This window comes from Lactuca sativa, chromosome 1 (assembly GCF_002870075.4).
Source record: "Lactuca sativa cultivar Salinas chromosome 1, Lsat_Salinas_v11, whole genome shotgun sequence".
Taxonomy (NCBI): Eukaryota; Viridiplantae; Streptophyta; class Magnoliopsida; order Asterales; family Asteraceae; genus Lactuca; species Lactuca sativa.
The window spans coordinates 12,608,035-12,635,969 of NC_056623.2; the positions used below are offsets into that span (position 1 = coordinate 12,608,035).

The 27,935-nt window shown below is 38.3% G+C and overlaps 2 protein-coding genes across 2 annotated transcripts; one reads left to right on the forward strand and one right to left on the reverse strand.

Moving 5' to 3' along the window:
- Positions 1-5,101: 5,101 nt before the first annotated feature.
- Positions 5,102-6,062, reverse strand: LOC111904178 (photosystem I reaction center subunit N, chloroplastic). The gene is made up of 3 exons (XM_023899962.2): positions 5,658-6,062; positions 5,445-5,570; positions 5,102-5,285 (listed from the first exon to the last, which is right to left on the reverse strand). Exons 1-3 carry the CDS (start codon positions 5,949-5,951, stop codon positions 5,196-5,198), a joined length of 510 nt encoding a protein of 169 aa, XP_023755730.1. The 5' UTR covers positions 5,952-6,062; the 3' UTR covers positions 5,102-5,195.
- A 16,381-nt stretch (positions 6,063-22,443) lies between these two features.
- LOC111904179 (O-fucosyltransferase 9) lies at positions 22,444-27,273 on the forward strand. Its single transcript, XM_023899963.3, has 10 exons — positions 22,444-23,200; positions 23,859-23,931; positions 24,137-24,204; positions 24,314-24,402; positions 25,328-25,525; positions 25,700-25,904; positions 25,998-26,165; positions 26,280-26,447; positions 26,518-26,708; positions 26,860-27,273. The coding sequence occupies exons 1-10, from the start codon at positions 22,772-22,774 to the stop codon at positions 27,017-27,019; spliced, it is 1,749 nt and encodes a 582-aa protein (XP_023755731.1). The 5' UTR covers positions 22,444-22,771; the 3' UTR covers positions 27,020-27,273.
- Positions 27,274-27,935: the final 662 nt, after the last annotated feature.

Sequence of the window (27,935 nt, forward strand, 5' to 3'; positions counted from 1 at the left end):
AAATACCTAGCTTTGAAACATTTTTGTATTTCTTGATTTTATACAAACATGTGGATCACACATTCAAATTGGGATTCTATAATCTCTTCAAACATTATGATGGAAAAATCGATACTGAAAATCTATGGTGAGATAACATATAAATTACAAATATTATTAAAGAATTTGTTTAGGGAGAAAATTTGTGAAACGATTATTAACAAATACTTCTTATGAAAAAAATCCTTGAACCTATAATTATTTTGATATAAATGATTATTTTACCAGAATGAGATACTAATATTACAATAAACAGCCTTTCAAAATGTCATTCATAATATAATAATTAGAAAAAAAAAGCAAAGATTCTTTAAGAATATGTCTAGGGATACAAAATCACTGAACCCATCGTTAACAAATAATCTGAAGGGAAAAACAAAATCCGTGAATCAACTTATCGAAGAATATTACAAACAAAATCTTATTCATTAAAACACAAGATCTATTTAGATGAGGAAAGAGAAGAAACTAATTCAGTACATATCGGTGAAGATTACTAAAATAGAAAATCGATTTATAAATTGGAAATAAGTCAATGGTTTATTGAAAATCGATTTGCAGATTAGAGATCACATTGAAAACTCCTATTCACAAAAATCTCTAATCGATTTATATGAGAAAATATAAGAAACAATATTACCCGAAACGAAATCATAACCTACGATTATCACAAAACAAAATCATGCAAGAATCATATCATATCACAAACAAAAATCATATATGTTCTTGAAAAATGATTTATAAATTAGAGAAGACTGATTATGATGTTTCTTGAAATCGATTCACATACCGGAGAAAATTGATGATGAAGAAAGAGAAGACCGTAAACCAGTAACATGATTATAGCTAATTTAGGAGGATAGATAAATCTGATTAAATGATATATATGTTAGTTTACTATAATGCCCCTATAAAACGATTGGTCCAGAATTGACCATACATTCACACAATAAATAATGTCTATACATGAACCTAACTCATATATATATATATATATATATATATATATATATATATATATATATATATATATAGCACTAAAGGCTTTCTAGTTTATTGATGAAATTTGTGGGAGCCTTGTAGAGAAAGAACATGTACGATCCCAAGTTCCCAAGAACCTCTTTACAAAGCACTAATCTCCCTCCGACATAGAGACATTGGCTGAAAGTTTATTCTGAAACTTTTCAATTAGAGCTATTCAGTTTGACATTCTCGACATACCTCCACCAACTAACATTCCAAGGTAATAGAAAGGGAGAGTCCCTTCCTCACAACCTAAATTTTCAGTTAGAGCTCTTAAGTCCCTTCCTCACAACAAAAATCAGTCGATCAGATTTATAACGAATTAATTATGACAGTTTAAAATGAAGTAAAATTTATGAACATTACAGAAACATCAACAAATCTACTTCCTCATGTTTAGGGTTGTAATTCGGTTAATCATGTCCAAATAAGGTGTTTCCGAAGTTTAAAAATTGAGAAAAAAACATTGATGTAACACCCCGTTTCGAAGACAAACCCTAAAATCCGAAGATGTGTTTTAAGTATTATTTTATTCCAATATATGTATATAATTAAATAAAAAGTTTAGTGAAGAGAGCGTAATTGGCATTATAATTTGTTGTAGAGGTCTAAAGAGTGCTTTCGGGGTTAGTAGTGTAAGAATATTTGAACATATGCCTAAAGGATAATGAATTGGGTTCGTTTTGTAGCTTTTGGACTTATATTGAAAATTATTTTGTAGAGGAGGGGCTATTTGGGTAAATTTGGATTTAATTTGAAAGAAAAAGAGAATGAAGGGCTGAATATGTCATAATTGAGATTTTGGGGGTTAAAAGGGTAAATTCTGGATTGGCTTTGCAAAGAATCTCGAAAGCTAAGGGGTGTTTGGTAAAATGTGGGACTTAAATTGGAAGATTTATGAAATGTCGAGGGCTGAATGGTAACTTAGGGATTTATTTTGAAAAGATTATGTATGGGAGGGGTTGGAAGCGTCAAATCCATATGAAGTTGCAAGGGATATGATTTTAACCCGTCACCCTCCAAGCGCCTCCACATATAAGGGATAAACCCTAACCCTAGTTGGTCATCTTCCAACCGCTAACCCCATTCCATTCCAGCCGGCGCCGCCACTCCTACTGTCAAGGTCACAAAGCACCGATCGAATGCCACTGTGGTTACCGCCGGAGAAACCGAGATAGCTGAACACCGACGTCGTGACAAGTGTTGTTGCCATTCCCGGAAACACCTCATCTCTTCTTCTGTTCTGTCACCATTCTCACCGCCGGTATCACGCAAGGACCGTCTCATCTCCGTTGTTTTGTTGTTAGTGAAACGACAAGCTACGAAGCCGATGTCCAGCCGTGGGCAGTATAGGTTTATGATAGCATGGCCCGTTGCTGCTGTTCCAGATGGCGGATAACCGCCACCTCCCTGTCGTATTATTCTTCTTTTCCTTCTCTGTTTCTGTTTCGGTGCTACGTCACTACTGTGGGTCCGACGACTATTCTACTGCCGCTTTTCCATTCGATGGCCTCACGCAACCACATGGGTGGCCGAGATTGGTGCGTTTTTGGCGATGGATATGCATGTTCTGGTGTTATGTGCGTGTTTATTTCCAATGAAGTGTTTTATGTGGTGTTTGATGGCTGAAAAACTGAGAAGATAACCACCATGGCCGCCACCCATGGTAGCTGCCACCTTGTACCACCGCCGGCCACCAAAAGGGTGGTTGTGCGTGTGTATTTATCTCATTGTTTGTGTGTGTTTATTTTGGGATTTTGTATTGTATAATTGTAATTAGTGACGAAATAATCAAGAAATTCATAACCACCACTATGAGGTGGTGGCTGCCGCCTTCTGCCGCCACTGACCGTCGTGTTGGGTGGCGGTGTGTTTTTGCTTGTGTTTGGATTGCTTTTGGGATGCTTGGACATAAATGGACTAGAACCATAACCACCACTGTGAGGTGGTGGTCGCCGTCGTAAACCGCCGTTGACCATCACTACCCGAGGTGGTAGTGGGTGTTGTCCGACTTATGAAACCCTAGTGGGCCTAATGAAACCCTAATTGATCTAAAGACTTAGCTTTTGGGCCTAATTGGATTGGGATTGGGTTGGAAACCCTAATTATGGATATATGGGTTTTGGAGTGTCGGGACCCGCATTTTGGATGACTAGATTGGGATTATGTATTAAGCCGACCACACTCTATGATTGAACCAATAGATTGATGGACTTAATGGATTAAGTCCTTAATGGTTTAAGTAGGAAACACTTAACCCTACTCGTCATTTTATGTGAAAACAGTAATCTTGCTTGGGCCTTAAGTTGGGCCTTTCTATTGGGCTTTGGTGATTGGGCTATTGATTAGCTATCCAAGAACAATCATATGGAATGAGAATATATGGATGGGCTTTAGGGTATGACCCATGTGAGGGTTTGGGCCCAATTTGGAAAATTGGACCATAGATGGGCTATAACTGGGCCTTGAAGATTATGAGAGGTTAGACCATTGGAGTGCCAAATGTTTGGACTGGACTAAATGGTTAGGCCTTAGGATAAGACCATGTAAAGGTTTGGGCCCAATTTGGAAAATTGGGCCATGTGTTGGGCTTTGATTCTTAGTTGGACTTTTGGGCATTTGGATTGGGCCTTGAATTTGAATCAAACTAAGATGGGGGTAAAGTAGTCTTTTACCCCAAACATGGACTTATGGATATGTATTGGAACCCAATTACTGATTGGGTGTTATTTTGATGATTAGCACTTCGAGAACTTGTCATCCAGCAACTAGAGTTTTGTCTACGGGACTTCAGCAGTGCGAGGTGAGTTACCTTCCAGTAGAGGTGGGTCTAAGGCACCAATGCCACCCCACCATTAGGTGATTATGTTTGAGATGATTGTCTTTGTGATAATTTTCTGGTTTGCCACTATCTGTTATGCTTTATGTGCTAGTATGCTATGTTATTATGCGGTAGTGGTAGGGTGAAATAGTCCCCGGTTACGGGTTGAAAGAGACCGAAAGGGTAGGCCAGCACCCATATATGTTAGGCAGTATGTGATTTATGAGTATATGTTAGGATATTATGTGGTAGTGGTAGGGGTGAAATAGTCTCCGGTTACCGGTTGAAAGAGATTGAAGGGGTAGGCCAGCACCCATATATACTAGGCGGTTACCGGTTGAAAGAGACCGAAGGGGTAGGCCGACACCTAGATATGCTAAGCGGTTACCAGTTGAAAGAGACCGAAGGGGTAGGTCGGACGCCCAGATATGCCTGACAGTATGTTATTTGTATGGTATGTGGTATGATAGAGGAACTCACTAAGCTTCGTGCTTACGGTTTTCAATTTTGGTTTCAGTTACTCCGTTTTCAAAAGAAAGGAGTCGACGATCGTAACACATCACACTATGTTTTCCGCACATAAGATCTTTGAGATTACACTCCGATATTGTTTTATGATAACATGTTTTGATTATTGACACTTTGGTTTTGACATTTGATGTTTTTATGGATGTTTTTATATTTATGGTTTTATGATAACCTAATTAAAAATGAAATTTTTGGTCTTGAATTTTGGGATGTTACAATTGAACTCCATTCTGGAAAAAAATATGGCTGATCTGACTTATACAAATCTATTATGATAGTTTGAAGTGAAACAAAAATATTTAACAATATAGAAAAAAAAAAAAAAAAACAAATTCTGTATGCGGATCATGGACTCGATTAGCGCTAAACCTAATGGACCAGGACTCAACGGTCCAGACCCGATACTTGGTTTTAGTCCTACGACCGTCCTGATAACTAGACTGGTTTTAAGTAATCCAATTTCGGTTTGGTTCTAGTCCGAGACCGGGTTTCGGTTTCATTTATTTTAAAACTTTCATGAATTCATGAATATTATATAAGTTTAATAGTCAAAAGATGTGAAGTGACCGATTTAAAATAAAAGTTTTATTAATTACTATGTTGAAGACATGAAGTATTTATCGATAATTAAAGGGTTCCCGTATAGTATATGCCATCCAAATTCACATTATATACAATAGTCAAGAATACTGAAAGGAAAAGAATGGGAGAAAGTGATATAGATATAGCAAAAGAGTGAAGTTCTTCACACATAAATACAAACAAGGATTACATAAAAGACTCATCACCATTTCCAGAACACATTGGAACCACACTTGAATTTGTCTTTCCCTTTGCACTCCAACTCTAGATCTTCCGATAGGAATGGCACTTTCTGCATTACGTATCAAGCAATCAAAACCATATATACCCAAGATCTTTATGTTAGATCTTGTGATTCATGCAAATTAAACTCTTAACAATCTACATCTATAACACTGTTAATCTGTTATGTTATTGAATTCGTTCTTAATTAAGTAATTAGAGTTCAAACCTTTGTCTTTGCAAGATCTTGGCAGCCTGTGAAGTTGTAGGGGAAGGTGCATGTTCCAAACTGAACTGTGTATGCTCTTGCAAAGTTTGCACCACTTGTTGCCAGCCTCTTTTGGTCATTCAATTCCTTAATTAAGCCATTACAAATAAAAAAGAATTAATTAAATATAACCATGTATTGATTTAAAAACGGTTTTGGAGAAAGAAACCAAACCTTGTTAGCTTTAGACTTCTCAAGATAATCGTCAATGACGCCGGCGTTGGCGGAGGAAGTGGCACTGGCGAAGAGTGCAGCTCCCAGACAAAGTAGAGCGGCTCTTCTTCCTTGCTGCGACTGATCAATGGAATCAGACGATGAACTCACAGTCTGCTTAGCCCTGATGACCGGCAACTTGTAACTGACGGCTGTAGGTGCGGCGGAGGAAGGCTTTGAGTTGAAGTCCGGGGAAGCAAGACCACCGGAGACTGCGTAGTTACAGGCCAATACACTGGAGTTCATTGTGGCCATATTAGATCGATGGTGTTTAGGAATGATTTTGATTCGGTGGTGGAATTTTATATACAAGAAAATTGTAAGAGATATAAGTTTGTGGGTGAGACTGATGGATATGAAAATGGTCTGTGGTGGGAGTGTGGATAAGGTGAGATTGCTTCATTCTTATTGGCACATCTGCCTCTCTTGTTGATATGGAATATTTCTCTGTTTTGTCTTTTTATTTTTTATATTCTTCGAATAAAATATGAAAAAATAAAAACTGGTGATTAAAGTTTTCTGTTTTTTTTTGTTATATGGTTTAATATAAAGCTTAATGGTTGTATATTTAAATATAGTATACTAATGACACAATATATATTAATATTTAAGTAAAGTAACTAAAAAAATACTTAAATTAGGACATTAGGACTATACAGGGGAGAAATAATATTTTACATACCAACGTCAACGTGTTCTAGTGTCACACCCCCAAACCAAGGATGGCGGAAACGTCTGGGGGTGAAGGACTTCATGTAGAGTATCACAACAACGAGTATAATAATGCTCAAAGTAAATACAACCATCATAAATATAATTGAAAAAGTTACACCAAAGTATATCTTTACATGATTCGAATCAATTACATTATGATACAAAATGAACTGTTTGACGATTTATCGTCCCATCCTCAAAACATTGTTGATTTCCTGTTTTCACTGAATTCCTTAGAACACAAGTAGTTTTGAAAAGTGTCAACACAAAGGTTGGTGAGTTCATAAGCTTTTGACAGTACGAGTTTGAAAATCAATCTTTGTAAGGAGATATATGTTACCAAGAAAAATCCAATATTTTCCTTATAAAAGTTATGTGGTCCTAAATACTAGGACCGAAATGAACAAGTATTTGTCATACTTAAAGATATAAATGTGGTTTTAAATTGGCGTAAAACCTTTTCTGATTTGAGAAAAATCTCGTAATGAATGATGTGTAGTCTTAAATACCAAGACTGAAAATATACCATAATATCTGTAATTATTGATATAAAAGTGATTTTAGATTGACATAAAACCCCTTTTGATTTATGAAAATCCCTGTAAACTTTTTGTTGTTAAATCCCTATGTGAGCCGCTATAATCATACTAATGACTGAATAAACCTGTCACGACGTTTCTCAGGCGTCGCGAAACTGAAATGACACTTGTCACCTCAGACCTGCCGGTCTAGCTGTTGCAAGCAGCTCTGGTGTGGGTTTGTCAAACCCAATATAGATCTATACACAACTATCACGTTCTCCCTCCAGAAGACTCTGATTATAACTACCAGGAATTTAGATTCCGCACTCGGACGTACGGAAGAGATTGTCTCACAATTTTGGTTAACAAGTTTATGTGTGGTGTGCGTGAGTGTAAAACCTTTTTTTATGAATGTACCCTTTTTGTACGAGTGTGTTATGTGATGAATCATAAACTATACCTATTATAGTTTATCCAAAACGTTTGTAATGTATAAGAACTCTTTTATGAAAGTGCATTAGTGTTATAAATCCATAAACTATGCTTATTATAGCTTAAATGAATAATCTTATCATGAATGACTAAGTTTCAGTTTATGGTGATAAACTAACAAGGAAACACATTCAATATTTAGAACTCATTGTTATACACTTTGCTCAACATAATACAAAGTGTTATGAAATTTATATGCTATTAACTAAATTTAGCCTTTCTGCGCTGTTTTAGAAAAGTCATAGAAAAATCATACGAAGTCGAAAACTAAATCCGTAAATTCTGAGAGTTCCCAAAATGTGTCTAGTTTACTCATAATTTTTATCATGATTTTTAATGACCTCCAACTTGGGTGAAAAAGTCCATAATCACAGACTGGTCCGGATTGGTGTTTGAAATGATAGGCAGTTTTGTAAAAATCACCATAAATTGTAGAAAAATTATATGAAGATGTGCAAGTAGTCATTTTAAAGCTAAGAACTGGAACTACTTACACCTAAAACATTTTTTCAAACAAAAATGTTCAAGTTGTCCAAAACAATCCGTGAATGGAGTCCAACTTTTCTGATGAAAGTTGTTAGAAAATTTTAGTTATGTTCTTGGTGTTTTAACTTGTATTCCCCCCTAAAAACTTGAGAAAACATGAAAATGTAGGGGTATGAACTCACCTTGAGTGGTTTCAGAAGATGAGTGTTGGAGATGAGAAGTGTTCAACTCAAGAACACTTGAAGATTGCTTGAAGATTCAAGAATCTAGCACAATTTATGATGGAAATTTGTGTAAGAATCAATGATTTGAGTACAAGGAAATGTATTAATCATGAGAGAGGTGATAAATCTTACCACAAATGAGAGAAAGCTTGATGATCATCCCTTTAATCTTGAATTTGAGGCAGAGAATTTGAGAGAAAAGTGGGTTTGATCTTTGGTAGAAATGAGAGAAGTGAGTGAGAATGAAGAGTGAGAGAGGGGATTTCCCAACTCCTTTGGACGTGAGTTGCTGGAAAATGAGTGGGGTAGCACCATTAGGTGACTAGGAGTGGTAGGGAGTACGATAGTTGGTCAAAGGAATGGGCATGAGGTGGTGGTTTGTGTCAAATATTATGGCAAGATTCACACTCCACCTCAAGATCTCACTTAAAAGATTTTATTCTCAAATAAATATATTCATGGAAATATGCCCAAATTATGATTATTTAGGGTCTTATATGTTAAAATATTATTTCTGGAGAAAATCCCGCGTTAAAATAATTAAAAACGGGCTTAAAACGTTAAAAGTATTGAAAACCGGGTGAAAAAGGGTGAAATTCGAAGTTAGGACCGGAATCTCGGTCATCAGCAGCCAAAACCAGAGTGGCTTAGTCACCTGGGGAGGATCCGAAGGGAAGGGACTGCGGTCCGAAGAGAAGCTCGCTGCGGGGGGCTCGGTTCTGGATTCGGTGCTGCGGCTCGCTGGCTGCGGTCGGCTTGCTGCGGCTCACTGACTGCGGTCAGCTTGTTGCGGCTCGCTGACTGCGGTCAGCTTGTTGCAGTTGCACCCTGGGGCTTCGGTCCTAGCTACTTCTGGTCCAAGAGGGTCCGGCCCTAAGAGGCTTCGGCCCTATAGAGGGGATTTCGGGTCTTTTTGGAGTTTTTCTCCATTCTAACTCCATTTTAAGCGGTTTTTGACCCGGTTAAGTGTCGGGATGCCCCAAAAGCGCATAAAAAGTTTGAGAGAGATTCGGAGAGAGATTTTGGAGAGATTTTACAATCTTGGAGAGATTTCTCATACAAAGAGAGATTTGGGAGAGATTTCACATTCTTGGAGAGATTTCTCATACAAAGAGAGATTTGGGAGAGATTTCACATTCTTGGAGAGATTTCTCATACAAAGAGAGATTTGGGAGAGATTTCACATTCTTGGAGAGATTTCTCATACAAAGAGAGATTTGGGAGAGATTTCACATTCTTGGAGAGATTTCTCATACAAAGAGAGATTTGGGAGAGATTTCACATTCTTAGAGAGATGTCTCATACAAAGAGAGATTTGGGAGAGATTTCACATATGGAGAGAGATTTGGGAGAGATTCTAGATAAAGAGAGATAGAGTGAAAACGATTGTGGGTGGTTTCGTATGTGACATTTGTGAGTGTTTGGCTCCGCAACGCACGGTCCGTAAGCCCCATTAAGCCATGTTTAAGGATCTTACACACTCCCAATGAGTATGCAACATTGTTTTATCAGTTTGGTTCGTTACTTACCACGGTTTTAGGTTAAGGAAATCTAGATGTGCGAACTTTTCAATTTATGATCTCTCATTAGAATAGCGAGTTGTGAAGTAATTACCTAACGTAAGCCCTAGAACCCACGAGCTAATTGAGTCGGCCGATTTGACTTGTTGACTTTAGTTGACTTTAACTTGACCGAAAATTGACGGTTGTCATATGTAGCAACTAAATTAACGCATGTAGGCATGACTTGATTATACGTGACAACTAATGCAAGCAACTGATATTCATTAACAGAGCTAATTAAAAAAATCATACATTAAAATGATTATTAAAACGATTTATAAATTGGAGGCTTATATATCAAAATGACAACCATTTATAGGTTTAAACTCAAAATTATGTTGATCATGTCATTTGACTAGAGCGAGTAAAATTCTAGTGTCATTTGACTTCAAACTTTTTGATCAATTTCAAATATAGATGCTTCCACAACTCTTCTATAGACTTAGGGATGATATCTAAGAACTAAATGGCTAGAAACGTTGATTAAGATGGTTAAAATGCAATTAACAATTAATTACTTAAACCTATAGGTTTTACTATTACTTCAACAATTGTGACTGTGACAACTAATCATCCAAACATCTCTAAAAGTGGAGTTTAGTATCCACATTAGTTGAGATGAATTCATTACCTATCTATTAATTTGTTATATATTGTATTTTGAACTTTCCTTGTTTGAAATGTTATGAGCATATACTATATGAAATATTATATGCATCACTTACACATTCACAAAATGAGATTTTTGAAAGAGTTTTGAAATGGGTATAAACTTTAAGGTTTTAAAATTGAGTTTTTATCAATGATCATGTGCATTCATATTAGGATAAAATATTGAAACTTGTGTGGTCTAGACACTTGAGATTGATTCGGATATCCATATGTGAATCGGTAGTCAACGTTCATGTGCGATACTTGTGAAAATTGTGAATAGTTTCCAATGAAAGTATAATAAAAAGGTTCTAAAAAAATAATAAAAGGCATTAAAAAGTTCTAAAAAAGCATAAAAAATAGTAAAAAAGTGTAACACCGAAATTTTCAAAACAATTTTTCATTTTAAAATAATCGTTTAATTCTAAAAAAACACTTTGCTGAAAGTCTCATTCATAATCGAATTACAAAACATAACTCCATTTTCACTTGCATAATAAACCAGGATCCTCAAAACATGACTCTTTCTCTGGTGTGTACAATCGAGCTGGTGCCGTCCCGTGATCCTGAGAGAAACCTGAAACACATAACACAAAACACTGTAAGCACGAAGCTTAGTGAGTTCCCCAAAATACCACACATACATATATTAGCCACTCGAGGCTATAACTCTGTGGGTCCGTGGACCCTACTCTATGAACCCTCTGGTTCTAACTCTGGGAACCTTCCGGTTCCAACTCTGTAAACATGCACAACATAAATCACATATAAATAATGCAGTACAACACATAACAGGCATATAGCATACAAATACTCTATCACATAACTCTGATTACATACTCAAGGTAAAGTATAGTAAGAAGACTCACCTGGCAAGCAGAAAGCAGATATCCCCACACTTGAATCTCGAACTTGCCACCGCCTAACACATAAGGCAAATACTCTCATGAATATAACTCTCGAGTCTAGGATCAACCCTCTATTGACACCCTCTTAAGGGTAAAAGACCATTTTACCCCTCTCTTGGCCCAAAGGCCACATCGCTGACCAAACCCTAAAAGTCAACAAAAGTCAACGGTCAACTTTGACCGGACTCGGCGAGTGCACTAGGGCGAATCAGCGAGTCTACACGAGTCAACAAAAGTCAACGGTCAACTTTGACTGACTCCCTTGGATCCTCTCTTGACACGTCGAGTATTTCTCTGACTCGACGAGTTTCACCTGGCATAATCGCGGGGCCACCACGACTCAACTCGCCGAGTCTCAAGAACAACTCGGCGAGTTCCAGCTTGACTCAGTCCACCTGTCAACCCTCTCTAACTCTCCCTGACTCACTGAGTCATCCCTTAACTCGGCAAGACCACTCGCTGAGTGGTTAGGACAATCTTCATGCTACTCGCTGAGTCTGTTCTTCGGACTCGGCGAGTCCATGCCATGCATCGACTCAATCTCGCTTCTGAGGTCAGATCCGCTCCAACAACTCATAGATCTAGCCCTCCCAAGCACATTCATCACATAAAGTCTCAATCTTGGCTACCAAGCAACGCCTACAAGGCCTCTTTTGATGAAATGACATCTAAAATGGAAACCTAAGTCTCCAACTCAAAAGGAAAGGCATAAAGCATGGCATTTGGGACTCTCTGGACCTACTAAGGTCCAGATCTAGGTACCATTTCCCCATGGAACCTCTCATACTCCAAATACAAGGCAAACAAGGCATGAAGAAACCCTAGATTTGGCCATATCAAGAAAAACACGAGAATAAGCTCTGAATGTTACCTCAATTAGCTTCCTCTGTCGAAATGGGAGTAGATCTAAGCTCCCCAACTCCCTTAGCTTGGATTTCCTCTTCCCTTCTTGCAAATACACACAAAAATGGTGAATAATGGCCTCTTATCTCACTCACAAGAACTCTCAGCTGCTCTGGTGCTCCCAAGGTCGAAGGTAGCCGCAATGAAGGCCATAAGGTCCCTTAAATAGGGCTCGGGACTGGGAAATTAGGGTTTCATTAAACATCGTGGACTCGCCGAGTCCATTCCTTGGACTCGCCGAGTCCAGGCGCGAACCCGCATCCAAAACCGCGATCCTACTCGGCGAGTTTGAGCTCCAACTCGTCGAGTCCCCTCACAAAACACCAAAAATATATGAATAAATAACACCTGGGGTTCCGGGCTATTACAATTCTCCCCCACTAGAACTAGACTTCGCCCTCAAAGTCTCGCTCTGCAAATAACTCCGGATGCTGCCCACGCATCTCACGCTCCGGCTCCCAGGTCATCTCGGATCCCTTACAATGCTGCCACCGAACCAAAACCAAGGGTACCTCCTTGTTCCTCAGAACCTTGATTTTCCGATCTCCGATCTCCACTGGTCTCTCAGCATAATTCAGGCTCGCATCCACCTGAATATCCTCTATTGGAACCACTACCGACTCATCGGCTAAACGTTTCCTCAGATGCGACACATGAAAAGTGTCGTGAATCTGCCCCAACTCTGCTGGCAAATCCAAACGATAGACTATCCAGCCTACCCTCGCGATCACTCGGAAAGGACCAATATATCGGGGCCCCAACTTGCCCCTCTTCCTGAACCGAATCACTCCTTTCCAAGGAGAGACCTTCAGGAGTACAAAGTCACCGACCAACAATTCGAGCTCGGACCGGCACCTATCCGCATAACTCTTCTGGCGACTCTGAGCGATCAACAACCTCTTCCTGACCTGTTGTATCTGCTCTGACGTCCGAAGCACGATCTCTGTACTTCCCATCACACGTTGCTCTACCTCTTCCCCAGAAATGGGGTCCGATACTCCCTTCCCTACAATAGCTCAAAGGGTGGCATACTGATGCACTAATGATGGTTGTTGTTGTAGGAAAACTCTGCCAATGGTAAATACGGGCCACGATTCCCCCTCCCACCCCCCCAAAATCTAATACACAAGCCCGAAACATATCCTCGAGCATCCGAATCGTTCGCTCGCTCTGAAGTGTCCGCAGACATCACCATGGTAAACTCTATCTCATTTCTCGCATTCATCCTTGATACCGAGCACCAGGTCAGCTTTTGGCCCCTCAGCTGAACCCCCAGAGGTGACACATAACATGATCCAAAACATCTCACTAACTTCTTCCCCGTGACCACTATCACGGCCCAGTGACATGCAAGTCACGAAATTCCCTTTTCCTCATAAAAATACAATCCAAACGAAGATCGACTCAGCTCTAACCTCTGGCGTTTGTTGCGCATATTCTCCCGCGCGCCTCGCTGACCCTCCCGATAGAGACGGAGACCCCAGTCTCGCCCTGGTTTAACCACTAGGCTCCAAAAACTCAACACTAGGGCTACTCAAGCCCCAAACTCTTATGCATCATGCACTTATCGGAGAACACCCCATCATCACACTCTCTTGTCGTCTAGTGGGTACTATGGCTTCCCACAACATTACGACAGCCTCTGACAAGTGAGTACTACGGCTCCCCGTAGTATCACAACGCCAACTAACTAGTGAGTACTACGGCTCCCCGTAGCACCACGACTCCTTCCCTCTGACTTGTGAGTACTACGGCTCCCCGTAGCATCACAACGCCAACTAACTAGTGAGTACTACGGCTCCCCGTAGCACCACGACTCCTTCCCTCTGACTTGTGAGTACTACGGCTCCCCGTAGCATCACAACACCCTTTGACTGGCAAATACTACGGCTCCCCGTAGCATCACAACACCCTCTGACTGGTGAATACTACGACTCCCCGTAGCTTCACCCTATACTCTCATTCTCATTACAACTCCACACTATGTTCACTAACTCATGCACCGAAGACTATCATAGATAGTTACACACACACTTGCCCCGATATGCATTACAGACTCTGGCGGCAACCGCCATAACACAGAACCTACCTCTGCGGAGATCCACTTCCTTAAATAATCCCTCTTGATGACAATACACGAAGGGCTCCCACTGGAACCGTGGATACATGATACATCACTAGTCATCTTAACCCAAGACTCTAAATAACTCTGAAATCGGGACGCTATACGCGGAAACCACAGAACACCCTAACAGAGCATCACAATGTTCTGCCTCTACCACTGATTCCCTTACTCCCAACACCATACACACACAACAATACATTTCCTCTGAATCCCATAATAATTTCTGATATCACTCGTTGCGCAACTTCAGTGCATCCAAACACTCAATTGGAATACAAGGAAGGCGCTAACCCTTCAGAACACACTGATGATCCTCCGAAACCCTTTCAACTACTGCTCAAAATTCAAGAAAGAATACACATCCTAGCCCGGGAATTGGCTACTCGATAATCTGCTACCCATATTTCAACCCAGAAGTTCTCAACTGCCCATACCATCATTACGAGTCTTCCACTTGAAACGACTCTGACCACCACCAGATTCCTGACCATTGACCACCCGCCGTGGAGACACACATCCTTCTCTCAGGCATACACCACATGCATTATCTCGCCCTACACCTTTCCTTGACCACCAATGACCCTGATCTCTTGAATTCAAGCCACAGGTTTCTGCATCCAACCCCTAACCGCTCTTGCACAAATCTCTGGTTCTCTCAATAAACCACCCGGTTCTCCCCCACTTAGGGTTCGAACCATCACTATCTGACACATCAACAACCTCACGAACTATTTCCACCAGCAATAACGCACCTGCCCCTGGAAAGTGCTACGCAACACCCGATAATCCCCTTTAAGGAAATCAATCGATCTCATAACTCTGAACCTCAGATGAAATCCTCAAGAACTTCTCGTCACGACTGCCTCTAGTCGTTCCAAGTCTCGTACCAATCCAATACCAACAACTCAACTGTCCAATAACATCACTGACTCGTAGACTGGACCACGAAATCATCATATTCCCCACTTCGACTCATCAACCAACGTTCCAACACATGGATCATCCCAAGAACAGGGATCCACTCCCATATTCAATACCCAACATGGATAGAAAAACCACTGCACTGATTAACTCAACTGGACTCCCCACTGATACCTCTACAATACGCCCTACTATACTCAAATAGGTGTAACATGGTCCTTGACTATCTCAGTCCCAACTGACTATCTGCTCATGGTAAATCACTGTCTCGCAGCACACATGCTACCTGATACTCTGATGGAAAATCATCATCAATGACAACCTACAGGGTTTTACCCCCAAACCCGAAACTTAAACATTAGGCTTCTCATGTTCCGCACACGAACATAAATAGCACCACTCAGGTCATAGAAGGTGACATCTCCTCTATCGACTGATTGCTCAACTCAGACCGAAATTCTCCCCTCCCTCTAACTCCTTACCAAAATACTCTGATAGGCTCTCGACCTCCCTCTCAAGGGACGCCTCTTCAAACTCAATCATGGCCTACAGGCCTAAAACCCATAGCGTCCAATCTCTACCTCATCAATCGTGACCGGATAACCAGAGAATCACAAGCATCATTCACTACGAACCATGGTACTCATCCCATGACATTTCTTCTCAATATGCTCCGGTGTATGGTACCCGAACCATAGCATCACTCCTCCATCTGCTCCGATGTATGGTACTCGGACCATAACATCACTCCTCGATCCGCTCCGATGTATGGTACTCGAACCATAACATCACTTCTCCATCTGCTTCGATGTATGGTACTCGAACCATAATATCATTCCTCAATCCGCTCCGATGTATGGTACTCGAACCATAACATCACCCCTCAATCTGCTCTGATGTATGGTACTCGAACCATAACATCACTCCTCAATCCGCTCCGATGCATGGTACTCGAACCATAACATCACTCCTTAATACGCTCGTTAGAACCTTCAGAATACTCCCTGTATCAAGTATGGGTCCTCTGCTTTCAGTAGTACCGGCCCATACTACCTGCCACATCTACCCATACTTTCCACACGGACTATCCCGGAGCTCCTAAGTAGCTGCTCGACCTTCTCGTTCACCAATTTCCGTCGCGCGCTCGCTCCCCAGCGAAATTCTCTACTCTGCCAGTGCACTCATCTGGCTAAGGTTACTCCCTAGGCTCTTCCTAGATTCCCACACTTCTCTGCCATCAGCTACTGAAGAGCTCCTAATGATGCCAGCCATCTACCTCCTGAATATCGTCATATTCGCTTGGTAGCTGACTCCCATCATCGAGAGTTCCACAAAGCACGAAGCAAGCAGCATTCGAGCATCGAAGAATATATATGACTCACTCTGGGTGATAACTCCGCTTGCTCTGCTCATCCTCGAAAGTACCACCGAACTCTGCAACTCTTCCCCTCGCGGGTTCTAACTATTCTTTCTCTAAGTACCACAGTACTCATCTAGGTATCTCCCCTAGATTACTCCTCTACTCAAAACCCCTAAAGGATTCCAACTAAATATTCTCACTCATCACATACTCAAAAGCACATCGCATATAACAGCAATTCCTAGGCTAAGGCATCACAAATCAGGTCGCTCTAGTCCTAAGATATGGAATACCTAGCCTGTCTCTAGCATGCAATAATATCTCATAAAGTGCATCATAAATATCTCATAACACAAAAGTAAGGGTATTTTGGGAAATCACTGTTCGGGCTCTGGCTGATTGTACACAATGCTCTTTCTCGTTTTCTCTTTGAACTCTTATTCGCTTTAGAAAATTATTTCTTTGAAAACTTTTCTTACTTCCTCAGTTTGAGTCCAGAATTACCCGAAGGCGCATCCGAATCCCTCAAACCAAGGCTCTGATACCAACTTGTAACACCGAAATTTTCAAAACAATTTTTCATTTTAAAATAATCGTTTAATTCTAAAAAAACACTTTGCTGAAAGTCTCATTCATAATCGAATTACAAAACATAACTCCATTTTCACTTGCATAATAAACCAGGATCCTCAAAACATGACTCTTTCTCTGGTGTGTACAATCGAGCTGGTGCCGTCCCGTGATCCTGAGAGAAACCTGAAACACATAACACAAAACACTGTAAGCACGAAGCTTAGTGAGTTCCCCAAAATACCACACATACATATATTAGCCACTCGAGGCTATAACTCTGTGGGTCCGTGGACCCTACTCTATGAACCCTCTGGTTCTAACTCTGGGAACCTTCCGGTTCCAACTCTGTAAACATGCACAGCATAAATCACATATAAATAATGCAGTACAACACATAACAGGCATATAGCATACAAATACTCTATCACATAACTCTGATTACCTACTCAAGGTAAAGTATAGTGAGAAGACTCACCTGGCAAGCAGAAAGCAGATATCCCCACACTTGAATCTCGAACTTGCCACCGCCTAACACATAAGGCAAATACTCTCATGAATATAACTCTCGAGTCTAGGATCAACCCTCTATTGACACCCTCTTAAGGGTAAAAGACCATTTTACCCCTCTCTTGGCCCAAAGGCCACATCGCTGACCAAACCCTAAAAGTCAACAAAAGTCAACGGTCAACTTTGACCGGACTCGGCGAGTGCACTAGGGTGACTCGGCGAGTCTACATGTGTCCACTGACTCCCTTGGATCCTCTCTTGACACGTCGAGTATTTCTCTGACTCGACGAGTTTCACCTGGCATAATCGCGGGGCCACCACGACTCAACTCGCCGAGTCTCAAGAACAACTCGGCGAGTTCCAGCTTGACTCAGTCCACCTGTCAACCCTCTCTAACTCTCCCTGACTCACTGAGTCATCCCTTAACTCGGCAAGACCACTCGCTGAGTGGTTAGGACAATCTTCATGCTACTCGCTGAGTCTGTTCTTCGGACTCGGCGAGTCCATGCCATGCATCGACTCAATCTCGCTTCTGAGGTCAGATCCGCTCCAACAACTCATAGATCTAGCCCTCCCAAGCACATTCATCACATAAAGTCTCAATCTTGGCTACCAAGCAACGCCTACAAGGCCTCTTTTGATGAAATGACATCTAAAATGGAAACCTAAGTCTCCAACTCAAAAGGAAAGGCATAAAGCATGGCATTTGGGACTCTCTGGACCTACTAAGGTCCAGATCTAGGTACCATTTCCCCATGGAACCTCTCATACTCCAAATACAAGGCAAACAAGGCATGAAGAAACCCTAGATTTGGCCATATCAAGAAAAACACGAGAATAAGCTCTGAATGTTACCTCAATTAGCTTCCTCTGTCGAAATGGGAGTAGATCTAAGCTCCCCAACTCCCTTAGCTTGGCTTTCCTCTTCCCTTCTTGCAAATACACACAAAAATGGTGAATAATGGCCTCTTATCTCACTCACAAGAACTCTCAGCTGCTCTGGTGCTCCCAAGGTCGAAGGTAGCCGCAATGAAGGCCATAAGGTCCCTTAAATAGGGCTTGGGACCGGGAAATTAGGGTTTCATTAAACATCGTGGACTCGCCGAGTCCATTCCTTGGACTCGCCGAGTCCAGGCACGAACCCGCGTCCAAAACCGTGAGCCTACTCGGCGAGTTTGAGCTCCAACTCGCCGAGTCCCCTCACAAAACACCAAAAATATATGAATAAATAACACCTGGGGTTCCGGGCTATTACAAAAAGTTTATAAAAAATTTGTTAAAAATAAATTTGTAAAAAAGACTAGTTTTGAAATGGATTTATAAGAAAAATAGATCAAATTTCTAACAAAATTTAAAGTTCATAGCAAATTTGCAACAAAATTTTAAAATTTTGGCTAAAAGTGAAAAATTGCAAATGACATGATAATACAAGCAGGAGTGGAATTGGTACGCTACCAATTCATTTTTTCTTAAACCGTGTACCATGCCAACTATAAGTGATATTAAAAAAATTTATTGGTACCATACCAAGTATATATGGTATCAATATATTTGACTACCAACAAGTTTTGTTAGTACAAAATGGTAATGATATATCTCGTCTTCTCTTAATTTTCTATTGTAACATTTTAAAATATGTAAATACATCCAGTAATTTTGGCGTTTAATGAAGATATTAGTTATATATATATATATATATATATATATATATATATATATATATATATAAATTTAGAAAAAAATTCTATTGAAATAATGCTAAAGTAACATTTTAATTTTGTGCTTTAACGTGGTAAAAACTATTGACTAATGCGACAAAATAACTTATATAACGTTCTTAATATTGTAAACACTAACCACAATTAACGATTGAAATATACGATTTCGTTTATATATATATATATATATATATATATATATATATATATATATATATATATATATATATATATATATATATATATATATATATATATATATATATATATATATATTGGTACAGAATTACCATGATATTCAAATTTTTGTAACATTACCATACCAAGATTGTTCAATTGATATAGGTTTATTAACCAAACATGTTGGCTACCAACTATATTAACTATCAACTTTTTTGGTTTGATTGGTAGCATGTTGGTTGGTTTTCCGTGGTACAATTTTGACAGCCCTAAATACAAGTGTGGCTTGGAATAGTAAATACAAGTGTGGCTTGGAATAGCAGGTTAAAAGACAAAAATATAACTTCATTACCTTTCTACATAATTAATTGGGATTCTTTACAATTTAAAGACATTTTGAATATTTTGTTTTCAAAATCAATGTTAACCCTTTATTTTATTACATTTAAGATGAATAAACTGTCAGATACTTTAATTGTTTTTAGTTTGATTGTTTTATTTTTATTTATAATATTATTTTTCTTTTTATTTTAAATTATTTTGACTAAAAACATATGCAAAATCTCTAAGCCTGAAAGGAGGATGTTGTAGTTCTAACAAGTATTTTGCTTGCTTCCGGTTATTATGATCCAAAATTAGACTGAATCAATTCAGAACCGAAAAAATCGAAAATAGAATTTTATGGATATGGAGGAACCAAGAACTGAGTTGAATTACATATTCTATTCCCAAACGGTTTAGGTTCCAGTTGGTCTTGGTTGTAATGGGTATTTGCTTATCCTTACTGTGGACACAAGCGCCAATAAAAGACAAACGATAAAAGATTTTAGGAGTCTTTGGCCTTAATGGAGCAGGTCAAGGACTCACGTAGGGGACACTAAGCCAATGATGCCCTTGAAAAACTCTACCAAGTAAGGCAATGGTTGTCCCACCATTCAACAAAGTTACGGACTTAAGTAAAAATGACAAGTCATGGCCTGACCAATAACCATCTTATCTCGATAAACAACTATATATACATGCCTTCGCTCAATGCATGAGGTATGCAACATTTTCTTTCATAAACCTCCTTACTAACTCAATGCTTCATAGGGTAAAGCTTGAGAGCTCCTCCCAGATTACTGTAAAGCCTATTCTTTTTTTTTTCTTAGTGAATTTCAAGCAACCAATTACTGTAAAGCCTATTCTTTTTTTTTTCTTAGTGAATTTCAAGCAACCCATGACGAGTAGCGGATTTAGGGGCTTTAGTGGGGTGTATGCACCCCATTTAACATGTAATTTTACTTAAATTTTATATAGAAAATTTATAATTATAATTGGTTTTCAGTTAAGGTACCCCATGATAATAATAATTTTATACTATGCACCCACGTTACAATCATGTCTGGATCCGCCACTGCCATGACCTAGACGTACGATGATGACTTTATCGGTGGTTATAACAAGCATGTGCGCTTCGACCTTTGGAGAACTCGACATAACATCAATTGATAAATACTAATAGGCAAACAAGTAGGATGTATGTACTTAATTGGTACAATAATACATGAAAAACCTATTAGTCACCAAACAATATTGATACCAACTTTCTTGGTTCGGTTGGTTGACTAGGTTTGATACAAACTTGACAACCCTAATTAAAACGATCACAAAAGGCTATATGCTCATTAGACCAAAAGAATAATAATTTTTTTCCAATGGGTATATAAGAATTAGGAAAACCTGTTTTTTACACAAACCGATTCCAATTGTTAAATCCCAAACCAATTACTAACGGACGGTTCTACTTCAAACCAGATTGGTTTCAGTTTCATATAAACTTGTTTCAAACATAATATGGTTCGGATTCAATACTGTTTTCTTGCTCATCTACATAGAAACATCTAAATTCCTTAAAAATCCAAATCACCACCGAAATGTCAGATAGGACAATGCGGAAGCATATAATCAATGTAATGGAGTAGACTTTTGAATACAAAATTTATCCTTATTTTTTTTCCTTCTAGACCGACCCGAGTTTGTATATTTGCTCTGTAGTCCTATGAGTTTGATTATTGCTACAAGCTTTATGGCCAATGCATGGCCCATGATTTATTTCTAGTATTTACTCATATCATTGGTGTTTTCATACTTTAAGCACATGTTCACCCCTAACATTTTTTGTTTCATGCTTTATTGTTTATACATGATGGACTAAGTTATTTAATACTCCGCAGGTATCATACGCGCCGAGCATGCGTTTTATCCATTTCTTTTTCTCTCTTTTTATATTAGCCGAATGTATACTTTGGAAACAACTTTGACTTCCCAACTCTTATCTCTCCAATTCTTATGGGGCTGAGTTTTCTAATTGTTATTGTTGTGTCTCAAGAAACAATTCTATAATCCAAAAAGCCATTGGTTCGCTTTTGTGACGAGATAACCCCAATATAAGACTAAGGAAGCCATTTATGGTGCTTCCCATTTTATAGTTCCCTCCCACTTATGGTTTTTCCTTTTATGTCTTATAAATCTCTCTCTCACATGAAAACAAGTTGCAATGGTTCTTATTCCATGATTGTTAATGTCAAAGTTAAAAGTATGTCACACCATCCACATTTCAAATCTAGTCTTCTCGACTATGATTTGTGTTGAAATCACTTCCTTTCTTGTCAACGTGTAACTTGACCATTTTACCGTCCACGGTTAACTTTGACCAGCCATAGGAGTAATCACTGCCGACAGATGCCATGAAAATGTCGGTGAAGCTCCTCCATAAGAAAGAAGAGCGTCACTTAAAACTTAAAAGTCATAAATAACGCCACGTTAGAAAACCCAAAGTCACACCATACTTTTCACTTTCTAAATTTTTAATAAAGTTATTCGCAATGAAGATCACAAGTGGGAATTTAATGGGATTTGTAGCTTCTGACGCTGCTACGCGCTTTGAATCCAATTTAGTCCAAACTCTATATCCCCCCGGTTGTTTTTGTTACCTCTTCAAGAAAAGCTACCATGCCCCCTTCGCTGTAATTGACACTGACATTATACTATTATTATCATTCTTTTTCCCAAATCCGTCTTGGTATAGTTACTTGTACAGTAATTGATTCTTTGTTTATTTTCTCATCTGGGTTTCTCCCAATTTCAACCTTCTGTACCTGGGGCAAGTTAAAATTGTGAGAAATCCGAAGAAAGTTGGAATCTTTGTGGTATCCGATTTGTTGTAATCAACTTAAAGATCCCACGAAATGCACGGCTACAGCCGCTTAGGACGGTCAAGCACCGGAAGTGGGAGCATCTCGCCGTCCCCATCACCCCCTTCCTCCCCTCGATTTCGTCGTAACAAAGGCAGCAGCGGTGGAGGTGGAGGCGGTTTCCGAGGCGGTGGAGGTGGTGGTGTAGACGTGAAACTGCAGAGTTTTGTGGAGCGGTGGGTGTATGTTGTGATATCGGCGGTGTATAGGCGGCGAGGGATTTTATTATTTGCTCCCTTGCTTTATATCTCTGCAATGTTGTTGTATATGGGTACAATGGGGTTTGATGTTGGTATGATTCGTAAAGGTAGTGAAAGTAGCATCGGAAAAACAGCTCCGGTGGGATCTTTGTATCGGAGTCCGCAGGTTTTTGAACACCTGTGGCCGTATATGGAAGCTGAGAATAATCGCAGCAATGACTTGGTAATATGTTTTTTATCAATATGCAATGCTTTTGTTTTTAACATCTTTCTTTTCTTTGCACATGGAAAGTGTGATCCACATGAAAATAGTCATCAGTTCCAAAATTTCCATGAAAAGTAGAGTTTGAATTTGGGGGAAACGATTATTGTGCCTAATAATGTTTGTAATCAGAAAAGCTTTCTCATCAGTCATCTCAAATGAGGGTTTAAGTAATTAATGCAGGCAAACCCTCATTTAATGAATCCGAATTCAACATAAAGATACTTTTAGTTTGATTCATGCTACCTAATTTAGGATTAGCATAATGTTTATAAGTCAAGAAGGTAATTAGTATAGGTTTCTATTCCTTTATGGGGTTATAATTCACCTAATTAGTTAACTTTAGAAATTGTTTAGAATATACATATACACATAGTTGGTTTGTTATCATGAAGAATATATAATCAATTTCATTTAATTTCCCTTTCATCCTGTTTAATGATTGATCAGCCATATAGCAAGCAATTGGTTTTCTTTAACCTTGTCATTTGTAACTGTAGTCTCTGTATCTGAAGAAGAAGCTATGAGTTTCTTTTGTTTTCAATTTTCATGTTTTCTAGAGTTGTATTTTGAAGGTATCTAAATTTGTAACTTTCTGCATGGAAAATGGAAATCACAGATGATGAATGTGTGGAACATGAAGACACGTCAATCTTGGAAGCCCTGTATTCCCCTCCAGAATTCAGAAGCAGGTTTGTGCTTTTCAAGTAATTTAATCCCATAATTAAGTAGAACACATGGCAAACAGGCAATACTATAAATGGAAAGAGATTGATTACTAGATGTTTTGTGAATTCATCTTTTAACTGCTCCTCTTTCTTTAATCTTTCTTTATCTGTTTTTACTTTTTCTTTGATTCTAAATCTTATCTTTATATAATTTCTTTTTCAATTCCAGAATTACCAAAATCAAATGGGTTCCTCATAATTGAAGCAAATGGGGGGTTGAACCAACAAAGATTATCTGTACTTTTCTAACCTTACTTTAAATCTAACCTTACTTTAAATTTGGTATTTAGTTATATAATTAATGAAATAAAACTTATGTAGTTAACTAATATATTCTCAAAATCAGATATGTGATGCGGTGGCAGTGGCAGGGCTACTGAATGCTACACTTGTCATTCCAATGTTTCATTTAAACAGTGTATGGCGTGATTCAAGGTAGCTTATTATTATTATTATTTTTAAAAAAAAAATTCTGTTAAATTAACTTTCCATTGTTTTTCCTTTTCATAGTCACTTGAAAAGACTAAATATTAAGTGTTTATGATTATGAGGATTATAATAGCTTTTTTTGGTATATGATTAATCATACTATCCATATTTGTTTGTATCTTTGCAAATGAGAATGATAATAGCTTTTTTTGGTATATGTATAATGACAGATGTGGAGCTTTGTCATTAAATGAGAAGTCAAGTAATTTATTAAAGTTGGTGATAAAATATGATTTAACAAGTTGTAAATATAAGTTCTGCTTTGTTCAAAGAAGCTTACCTGATCAAATAAATAAATCCTCCTATTTTGCAAATAAATACAAGGAATATTATATAATTAGGCAACCCTACTTTTCACTTTTTATCATTCAGGCCACACATAGGAATTTTTGGACAGTTAAGCTACCCAACTTGTTAAAACTGTTTCCGACCAGGAAATTGCTGGAATTGCATGAAATGACCATTTTACCCTTTGTAGTTGTAGGATGCATAAATACCCCTTATGAAGTGTCACATTGTTATAGGATAAAAAATTATTATTGTTAGTAAATTATAAATAGGCTTTGTATTTGTATTGGGCTTATATTTGTATTTGGTGTATCCTGCCCAAAATATCCCTGTAATCTAGTATATATTCCTGATTAATAAGAATATCCTCTAGCTCATTTTTGAATTATTTATGGCATTTATTTTGGTCCACAAGGTTTCTTTGTTGATGAGTATTCTAGATTTGGGACATAGGGTGCATTATTATAAATAATATGGTACCCATCTAACATGTTATGCTTTCAAACAAAATGTTCATTTCACATGTAACATGTCTTTATTCAAGCCACATTATATATATATATTTTCCCTTTCCAAATTGTAGCAAGTTTGGGGATATATTTGATGAGGAGTTCTTCATATACGCATTGAGAAGTCACGTGAATGTGGTTAGAGAATTACCAGAAGATGTACTCACACGTTTTGACAACAATATAAGCAACATTGTAAATCTGAGAGTCAAAGGTTGGTCAAGTCCAACTTACTACCTTCAAAAGGTCTTGCCAAAGCTCGTGGAGTTAGGGTATGTAAATCTGCCATCTTACAAACCTTTTTCTTTTATTATTATCATACCAATATACTCAATAGATTATATGTTTTAATAAAATTTGTAGGTTTTTCTTTTTTTGTATCATAAAACTGTTGACTATTTTCGTCTATTTTAACAACCAGGGCTGCGACATTATTGATTGTGCAGGGCTGTACGTATTGCGCCATTCTCTAACAGATTGGCTCATGCTGTTCCTTCAGATATCCAGGGGCATAGATGTCTTTCCAACTTTGGGGCACTTAGGTTTTCAGAACCTATACGCACACTTGCAGCAAAAATGGTTGATAGAATGATCCGTAATAGTTCTAGCAGTGGTGGAAAATATATTTCGGTTCATCTCCGTTTTGAAGAGGTGCACAACTCTAGGACATAATCTTTATAGGAATAAATGCATTTAGCCCAAAATCTTTATTAAATGTTCCTGAAATGTTTGCTTATTTTGAAGGACATGGTTGCCTTTTCATGTTGCATATATGATGGTGGGGAGGAAGAACAAAAAGAAATGGATATTGCCCGTGAAAGAAGTTGGAGAGGAAAGTTCCGGAAAAAGAATCGGATAATAAAACCCGGTGCAATTAGAATGGATGGAAAATGCCCTTTAACCCCCCTCGAGGTACAATAACATTACAATCTCTTCCCTATAATTAGATTCATTTTTCAAAGCCTTAGTAATTGAAACTATAATGTTTGAAAGACTAAAAGTTCCCTTTCTTTGTTTAATTTGTAGGTTGGAATGATGCTTAGAGGCATGGGTTTTGATAACAATACTTCAGTATATGTGGCAGCTGGTAAAATCTACAAGGCGGAAAAATATATGGCCCCACTTAAACAAATGTTTCCTCGGTTAGAAACAAAGGATACGTTAGCTTCACCTGAGGAGCTCGCTCCATTTATGGTAATATACATCTGAAATTTACACTTTTGGTCCCTCAACTTTACTTACTGATTGTTTGTTTTTGATGCAGGGGTACTCGTCTAGGTTGGCTGCTCTTGATTATACGTTATGTCTACATAGCGAGGTTTTTGTTACTACTCAGGGAGGAAATTTTCCACACTTTTTAATTGGTCACAGACGCTATTTTTATGAAGGACATGCAAAGACGATAATACCTGACAAGAGAAAATTAGCTCAATTGTTCGATAGCCCCCATATCAGGTAACATGGCACTACATATCCTCATAGGGAGAATAGATGAATCTTTCAGATTCATATATAATCATGAAACTGATAACTTAGTTTTAACATTTTCTCAAAAAAACGATACAAACTTACAAAGGATGATGTTGCTCATTATTGTGATGTTTAGATGGGAGAGCTTTCAAAAGCAACTGCGGGAAATGCTTCATCATAGTGATGTAAAGGGGAGCGAACTGAAGAAGCCAACTGCCTCACTTTTCACATACCCCATGCCGGATTGCATGTGTAAGCAAGCAACTACAAAAAACTCAACAAAACTAAGAAGATAAACTTATAGATATATAAATATATGCCTTTGGGGATTTTAACTTTAAGATTAGATTTTTTTTTACACGTGTAGTTAGTCATATGTTTTATGATTGTTGATTTGTATTTAGATCGGGTTATTGAGCTGGTGTGCTATATGAACCCTGAGCTGCTGGTGTGCTATATGGTAACTCATGCACATTGGTTTGTTGTATATACTATATACTAAAGTGAGTTGCAAGAGAATTAGATACACAGATTTTGCTTCGGATTCGAATTGGTTTGCTTGTTCTCTTTCGTGAGTATAACAAACCAACGTATACTTTACTCTGCCTACAAATATGGGTAATATACTTTATTTTATTTACCTAAAACAACAATGTAGTTATACTTTTTTATTCATAATGATTAATGAGCACATATTTATATGGGAAATTGAGTAAACTATAAACGACTTTGTTAATAAAATTAACCAACTTATTGTTATTATTTTTTTAAGAAATGACAATTTTATTCAGAATAGCGTATTCCGGAGCACATAAGAACATTCTGTACTTGGGTTGCTCAAAGTATTTCAGAATACGATATTCCAGAGTATTTATTTTCATTCCGAAGTTGTGGGTGGTGGTTGGTAGGAATTAGGCCTGGAATCTGAAACCCTGTATATTCCAGACTGATAAAGTGTATTTCGGATTGTACTCCAGAATGGCCATACATTCCAGAGGTTTGTTCCGGAGAGCTATAATTAGGGCATTGTGTGTTTTTGTTCTATATATTTCTATATAAGCAATATATTTGTGTTTTTGATAACTTCACTACACGTTCTAGAATGGGTACATATATGAGATTTTTTCAAGTGCCAGTTTCTAGTGGAGGACAATGACATGCAATATATTGCTCCAGGCTACACATGCTTTAATGTAGATATACGCAATGATA